Source organism: Plecotus auritus (assembly GCF_963455305.1).
Source record: "Plecotus auritus genome assembly, chromosome: X".
NCBI lineage: Eukaryota > Metazoa > Chordata > Mammalia > Chiroptera > Vespertilionidae > Plecotus > Plecotus auritus.
In genome coordinates, this window is record NC_137784.1 from 3,177,618 (window position 1) to 3,185,763 (window position 8,146).

At 49.4% G+C, this 8,146-nt stretch overlaps 1 protein-coding gene across 1 annotated transcript; it reads left to right on the forward strand.

Moving 5' to 3' along the window:
• Window positions 1-7,501: 7,501 nt before the first annotated feature.
• On the forward strand, window positions 7,502-8,146 carry LOC308239477 (claudin-34-like; the record flags this gene model as incomplete). Its single annotated transcript, XM_080652280.1, has 1 exon — window positions 7,502-8,146. One exon carries the CDS (start codon window positions 7,502-7,504, stop codon window positions 8,144-8,146), a length of 645 nt encoding a protein of 214 aa, XP_080508406.1.

Here is an 8,146-nt window from a genome sequence, read left to right on the forward strand (position 1 = left end):
ACCCATCAGCTGCCTCCTGATCGCCTCCTACTGGGGATTGAGCCCACAACCAAGGTATATGCCCTTGACCAGAGTCAAACCCGGAACCCTTCACGCCGTGTGGCGATGATCTATCCACTGAGCCAGGTTTGAAAGAGGGTGTGTGTTCTATAGAGAGTGAAACCTCTGGTTGTTTGAACAAGGAAGCTCCTGGTAGACATGCTTCTGATGAGGACCGGTTTCTGGAAACTGATACCCTGCTGAGGACGGCGCGCCTGCCTCCTGCTGGTCACGCGTGGGAATGACGGAACCGCTGGGCTGTGGCAAGAGGTCTGTTGTCCCCTCTTCGCCCTCAGTGTCACCAGAGAGAAAGGGGACAGGTCATGAGGGTTGAGACGCAGAAGGTGAGGCGGCCACCAGGGCGGGTCTGCTCTGGGAAGCGGGGAAGAGAGTTCCAAGCCCCTGTCCAGGGCTCTTTGGGAATGACTGTGTAAGGGCCTCACTGGATTCTTGTTTCACAGGAATCAGGCAGGAGAAGGTGTCCCGCGCATTTCCCGCGGGTGCAGCACAGCGAGGGGGCCGAGGGCGGTGGCATTTCTCTCCTCCTCCTCCTCCTCCCGGGAATCCTCCCATGGTGCCCAGGAGCCAGAGGCTGCCATGTGGCCTTTGGGCTCGGGGCCAGCGTGGGGCAGTGCCGGGCCCCTTGCCGGGGGCCCCAGGCAGGGAGGGGTGCCTGGTGACAGCACTAGCTGAGGGAGGCCGAGCAGGGACCGCGCCTGGCGCACAGCGTGCCTCCTGGCACCAGCAGGTGCAAGTGGGAGCAGAGTCCGGTGATGGCCGTATTTAAGGTAGAGGAGAGGGGGGAGGAAGGGGAGCTCTGCATGTGGAACAGAACCGAGGCGCCCCAGAGGACACAGGTCAGCTTCCCCCACCCTCATGGGCCAAGGCCCGCTCAGGGAGGCCGCCCCGTGGCCTGGCCCTGGCTCCCATCAGGACACACTTTCTCCCCTCACCTTCCCCTTCCTCCAGGCTTTCTACTCAAGACTCTGAGGAATCACAGTGCCTATCTGCTCTGAGACCTCAACAAGGACATTTTCATTGTAGAAGGACTTTAACTCTTTTTAAAAATATATTGTTATTGATTTCAGAGAGGAAGCGAGAGGGGGAGAGAGAAACATCAATGATGAGAGAGAATCATGGATTGGCTGCCTTCTGCATGCCCCACACTGGGGATCCAGCTCACAACCCAGGCATGTGCCCTTGAGCAGAATAGAAACCGGGACCTTCAGTCCCCAGGCCAACGCTCTATCCACTCAGCCAAACCAGCCAGGGCAAGACTTCACCTCTTGAAGACCTGCTCCCGGACTCTGGCCCTTTAAGAAGACTAACTGTCACAGGCCTGCAGACCAGCCTGGGAGCCATGGAAACATGAGAATGTGAGGTTTCCTTATTTCTGTTACTGCTTGGCAGGGACTACCGTTTGTACCTCTGAGACGTCCTCCTCTGCCTTTTCGTATTGTTTGGGTAAAGATTGGGCTTTATTTTCTCCCTGGTTAGGAAAGCCCTGAGATTTCTTGGAGCGGGGGGGGGGGGGGGGGGGGGGAGGGGAGAAGGGGGCGTCACTTTATTTAACTGTTTTATTTGCTCTGTGAACAGGTTAACTGTCATCAATGGTCTTACAGGAAAGGTGAACCCAGGCCACCCTTCCTTCCTTCCTTCCTTTCTTCCTTCCTTCTTTTTTGTCTTCCTTCCTTCCTTCCTTCTTTCCATCCTTTATACCTTCTCTCCTTCCTTCTTTCCTTTCTTCCTTCCTTCCTTCCTTCCTTCCTTTCATTCTTTCTTCCTTCCACCTATCATTCCTTCCCCTCTTCCATCCTTCCTTCCTTATTTCCACCCTTCCATCATTCCTTCCTTCCATTTTTTCTTTTTCTTTCTTTCTCTCTCCTTCCTTCCTTACTTCCATCCATCTATCCACCCATGCATCCAACCATCCATTCTTCCTTCCTTCCATCCTTCTTTCCACCCACCCTTCCTTCCATCCATCTATCCATCCATCCTTTCTTCCTCTATACTTTCCATCAATCATTCCTTCCTTCCACCCACCCTTTCTTTCTTCCTTCTTTCTTTCTTTCTTTCTTTCTTTCTTTCTTTCTTTCTTTCTTTCTTTCTTTCTTTCTTTCTTTCCTTTCTTCCTTCCTTCCTTCCTTCCATCCTTTATTTCTTCCTTCCATTCATAATTCCTTCCTTCCATCCACCCATCCATCCATCCATCCATCCTTTCATCCATTCATCCATCAGTCCTTCCTTTCTTCTGTCCTTTCTTCTTTCCATCCTCTCTTCCTTCCTTCCTTTCATCCTTCCTTCCTTTCCTCCTTTTTTTACTTCCTCCTGTTAATCACTCCTTCCTTTATTCCTTTACTAGAGACCCGGTGCATGAAATTCATGCATGGGGGAGGAGGGTGTCCCTCAGCCCAGCCTGCACCCTCTTAAATCTGGGACCCCTCGATGGATGTCCAACTGCCTGTTTAGGCCCGATCCTGGGATAGGGCCTAAACGGGCAGTTGGACAGCCCTCTCACAATCCAGGACTGCTGGCTCCCAACTGCTCGCCTGCCTGCCTTCCTGATTGCCCCTAACCGCTTCTGCCTGCCAGCCTGATCACCCCCTACCCACTCCCCTGCCAGCCTGATTGATGCCTAACTGCTCCCCTGCCAGCCTGTTTGCCCCTAACTGCCCTCCCCTGCAGGCCTGGTCACCCCTAACTGCCCTCCCCTGCAGGCCTGGTCACCCCTAACTGCCCTCCCCTGCAGGCCTGGTCCCCCCCAACTGCTCTACCCTGCAGGCCTGGGTCCCTCCCAACTGCCTTTCCCTGCAGGCCTGGTTACCCCCAACTTCCCTCCTCTGCCGGCTTGGTCACCCCTAACTGCCCTCCCCAGCAGGCTTGATCGCCCCAAACTGCCCTCCCTTGCAGGCCTGGTCCCTCCCAACTGCCCTCCTCTGCTGGCCTGATCGCCCACAACTGCTCTCCCTTGCAGGCCATCTTGTGGTGGCCATCTTGTGTCCACATGGGGCCAGGATCTTTGACCACATGGGGGCAGCCATCTTGTGTGTTGGAGTGATGGTCAATCTGCATATTACTCTTTTATTAGATAGGATAGAGGCCTGGTACATGGGTGGGGGCCAGCTGGTTTGCCCTGAAGGGTGTCCCGGATCAGGGTGGGGGTCCCCTTGGGGCATGTGGTGACCTGGGTGAGGGTCTTGTGGTGGTTTGAAGGCCAGCCACTCCCCCTGGTGACCCAAGCGGAGGCCCTGGTGTCTGGGGTTTATTTATCTTCTATAATTGAAACTTTGTAGCCTGGAGCGGAGCCAAGCCTTCTGCTTGCTCCATGGTGGCAGCCATTTTTGGGGGGATTTATGTATCTTCTATAATTGAAACTTTGTAGCCTTAAGCGGAGGCCTGGGCCAGCCAGGGTGTGCGGAAAGCTTGGCTTCCTCCATCTCCAGGGGGCAACCCTAGCCTCCTGCTCTTTCCAGCTCCTTGGCTGGCGCCATTTCTGTTTGGGTTTATGTATCTTCTATCATTGAAACTTTGTAGCCTTGAGTGGAGTCCTAGGCCGGCAAGGGCAGGTGGAAAGCTTGGCTTCCTCCATCGCCGGGGAAACCCAAGCCTCCCTCCTGCTCTCTGTGGCGGTAGCCATCTTGGTTGGGTTTATTTGCATATTCGCTCCTGATTGGCTTGTGGGAGTGGCTTGTGGGTGTAGCGGAGTGATGGTTAATTTGCATATTACTCTTTTATTATATAGGATTCCTTCCATCCATCATTCCTTTCTTCCTTTCATCCATCCTTCCTTACATTCTTTTTCTTTCTTCCTTTCTTCCTTCCTTCCTTCCTTCCTTCCTTTCTTTCTTTCTCTTTCTCTTACTTCTTTCCTTCCTTCCATCCCTTCTTTCTTGCTTGCTTTGTTTCTTCCTTCCTTCCTTTCTTCCTGCCATCTATCCAACCTTCCTTCCATCCTTCCTTCCTTCCTTCCTTCTTTCCTTCCTTCTATCCTCCCTCCCTTCTTTCCATCAATCCTTCCTTCCTTGCTTCATCCCATCCATCACTCAATCCTTTCTTTCTTCCTTCCTTCCATCCTTCCTTTCTTCCTTCCTTCCTTTATTCTGTCCACCATTCCTTCCTTCCTTCCCGCTATCTATCCATCCATTTATCCATCCTTCCTTCCTTCAATCCTTCCTTCCTTTCTCTCTTTCTTCCGTCTATCCTTCATCCTTCCTTTCATCCTTTCTTTTTCTTCCTTCCTTCTCTCCTTTCCTTTCTTGCTATGTTTCTTCCTTCCTTCTTTCCATCCATCATTCCTTTGTTCTTCCATCCTTCCTTTCTTCCTTTCATCCTTTCTGCCTTCTTTTCTTCCTTCTATCCATCCATTTATCCATCCTTCCTTCCTTCAATCCTTCCTTCCTTCCTTTCTTTCTCTCTTTCTTTCTTTCTTCCGTCCATCCTTCATTCCTTCCTTTCATCATTCCTTCCTTCCTTCCTTTCTTTCTTTCTTTCTTTCATCCTTCCTTCCTTCTCTCCTTTCCTTTCTTTCTATGTTTCTTCCTTCTTTCTTTTCATCCATCTTTCCTTTGTTCTTCCATCCTTCCTTTGTTCCTTTCTTCCTTCCTTCCTTCCTTCCAGTCTCCCTTCCTTCCTTCCATCCATCCATCCTTCCTCCCATCCATTACTCCTCCCTTCCTTTCATCTATCCTTCCTCCCTCCCATCCATTACTCTTTCCTTCCTTCCTTCTTTTCTTTCTTTCTTCCTTCCATCCATCCTTCCTTCTTTCCTTCCATCCATCCTTCCTTCCTCCCATCCATTACTCCTTCCTTCCTTCCTGCCATCCTTCCTTCCTTTTTTTTTTCCTTCCTTCCTTTCATCATTCCTTCCTTTCTTCCTTCATTCCTCCATTCATTCTTCCTTCCTTCAGCCTTTCCTTTTATCCATCCATCCTTCCTTCTTTCCTTGCATCCTTTTTTCTTTCTTTCTTCCTTTCTCCATTTCTTCCTACCTTCATTTCTTTCTTCTTTCCTTCCTTCCTACCTTCTCTCCTCCTTTCTTTCTTGCTATGTTTCTTCCTTCCTTCTTTCTATCCATCATTCCTTTGTTCTTCCATCCTTCCTTCCTTCCTTCCTTCCTTCCAGCCTCCCTTCCTTCCTCCCATCCATTACTCCTTCCTTCCTTTCCTCCTTTATTCCTTCCATCCATTTTTCCTTCCTCCCATCCATTACTCCTTCCTTTCTTCCTTCCATCCATCCTTCCATTCTTCCTTCCTTCCATCATTCCTTCCTTCCTACCTTCTCTTTTACCTTTCTTTCTTGCTTTGATCCTTCCTTCCTTCCTTCCATTTATCCTTTCTTTCTTTCTTTCTTTCTTTCTTTCTTTCTTTCTTTCTTCCTTTCATCCTTCCTTCCTACCTTCTCTCCTCCTTTCTTTCTTGCTATGTTTCTTCCTTCCTTCTTTCCATCCATCATTCCTTTGTTCTTCCATCCTTCCTTCCTTCCTTCCTTCCTTCCAGCCTTCCTTCCTTCCTCCCATCCATTACTCCTTCCTTCCTTTCCTCCTTTATTCCTTCCATCCATCTTTCCTTCCTCCCATCCATTACTCCTTCCTTTCTTCCTTCCATCCATCCTTCCATTCTTCCTTCCTTCCATCATTCCTTCCTTCCTACCTTCTCTTTTACCTTTCTTTCTTGCTTTGTTCCTTCCTTCCATTTATCCTTTCTTTCTTTCTTTCTTTCTTTCATTCTTTCTTTCTTTCTTCCTTTCTTCCTTTCATCCTTCCTTCCATTTATCCTTTCTTTCTGTCTTCCTTTCATCCTTCCTTTCTTCCACCATTCCTTTCTGCCTTCCTTCCATCCTTCATTCCTTCCATCCATTTTTCTTCCTTTCTTCCATCAATCCTTCCTTCCTTGCATCTGTCTTTTCTTTCTTCCTTTCTCCCTTTCTTCTTTTCTTTCTTCTTTCCTTCCTTCCTACCTTCTCTCTTTCCTTTCTTTCTTGCGTTGTTTCTTCTTTTCTTCCTTCCTTCCTGCCATCTATGCATCCACCATTTCTTCCTTCCTTTCTTCCTTTCATAGCTCCTGCCTTCCTTTCATCCTTCTTCCATCCTTCCTTCCTGCCATCTATCCAACCTTTCTTCCATCCTTCCATCTTTCTGTCCTTCTTTTCTTCCTTCCATCCTCCCTGTCTTCCATTCTTTCTTTCTTTCTTCCCCATCCTTCCTTCTTTCCTTCCTCCCATCCTTCCTTCCTTCCTTCCATCCATCCATCATTCCTTCCTTCCTTCTATTTGTCCATCCATTTATCCACCATTCCTTCCTTCCTTCCTTCCATCCATCCTTCCTTACTTTATTCCTTCCTTACTACCTCCCATCCATCACTCCTTCCTTTCCTTCTTCCTTCATCCTTCCATCCATCCATCCTTTCCTTTCTTTCTACCTTCCTTCCATGCATCCTTTCTTTCTTTCTTTCTTTCTTTCTTTCTTTCTTTCTTTCTTTCTTTCTCTCTCTCTTTCTCTCTTTCTTTCTTTCTGTTCCTTTCATCCTCCTTCCTTCCTTTCTTCCTTCCTTCCTTCCTTCCTTCCTTCCTTCCTTCCTACTTTCCTTCCTTCCTTCCTTCCATTTATCCTTCCTTCCTTCCTTCCTCTTTTCCTTCATTCCTTCCATCATTCCTTCTTTCTTTCCTTCAGCATTCCTTCCCTCATGCCATCTATCCATCCTTCTTTCTTTTCATTCTTCCTTCCTTCCATCTGTCCTTCCATCTTCCTTCCATCCTTCCTTCCTTCCTTCCTTCCTTCCTTCCTTCCTTCCTTCCTTTCTTTCTTTTATATAAGATTGTCTTTTAAAAATATATTTTCTTGATTTTAGAGAGAGAGGAAGAGAGAAACATCGATGATGAGAGATAATCATGGATTGGTTTCCTCCTGCATGCCCCACACTGAGGATCAAGCCCACAGCTCGGGAATGTGCCATGATCAGGAATTGAACCCTGACCTCCTGGTTCTTAGGTCGATGCTCAACCATGCCTGCTGGGCTGTAGCCAATCTTAATTGTGTCTTTCAACAAATGTCCAGAAGTGGAACTGCCTGTTTGAAAGTTTGTAAATATTTTGATTGACTTTCGAGACAGAGAGAGAGGGAGAGAGAGAGAAACATTCATTTGGTTTTCCACTGACTGATGCATTCATTGGTTGATTCTTGTATGTGCCCTGAACAGGGATTGAGCTCTGCAACCTGGGCCCGTTGGGAAGACGCTCTAACCCCTTACCTGTCCTGCAGGGTGAAAGTCTGTATACTTTAAGGCTTTCAGTACATCTTGCCCAAGGACCCTTGGCCAGCAGAGCATGGGGGTCACATGTCCCCATTCTGTAATATGGAATTTCCCTCTCCAATATAGTGCCACTCACCCCGGGGGGCAGGTCCAGGCCGTGGGTCCCATCCTCATGACACCCTCTATTGGTTTGCAGATCCCCTGGATACAGAGCCATGGGCTTTTACGTCCACCCCAATTGCCAGGCAGCGAGTTTCGCCCTCAACACCCTGGGATGGATGTTCTCCATGGTTTGCATGGGCCTGGCCAAATGGAGGATATGGTACATAGAGAGCAGCGCCGCCCCCTCCCGGGGTCTGGCCTGCGTGGGGATGTGGAAGGTCTGCTTTTACCAGCCCTACAGCCTCCACAGCAGACCCATAGCGTGTCACCGCTACACCTACAGTGACACCTACCTGCCGCTGGATATCCGCATCGGTCAGCACCTGCTGCTGGCCGCCAGCCTCCTTGCACTCCTGGGGAAAGTGCTCACGATCATGGGCCTGCGCAGAGTGTACGCGGGAGAGCTTCAGAAGGACACCACCTGCAATCTGTTCTTTGCTTCTGGAGTCCTGAGCATCATTGGTGGCATATTTATCCTCATTGCCGTGATGTGGAATTACCACGCTGTGATAAGTGAAGAGGGCATACGCTTCCCGCCATCCCTCCACATCCCCTTCAGGCCGGACTGGCAGGAGATCGGCAGCAGCGTGCCCGTGGCGTTTCTGGCTGCATTCCTGTTGCTGTTGAGTGGGCTGCTTACCATCTCTTTCCAGCTGGCTCCCGACAACCAAGTGTACCCCGAAGTCTCGCAGGAGTGA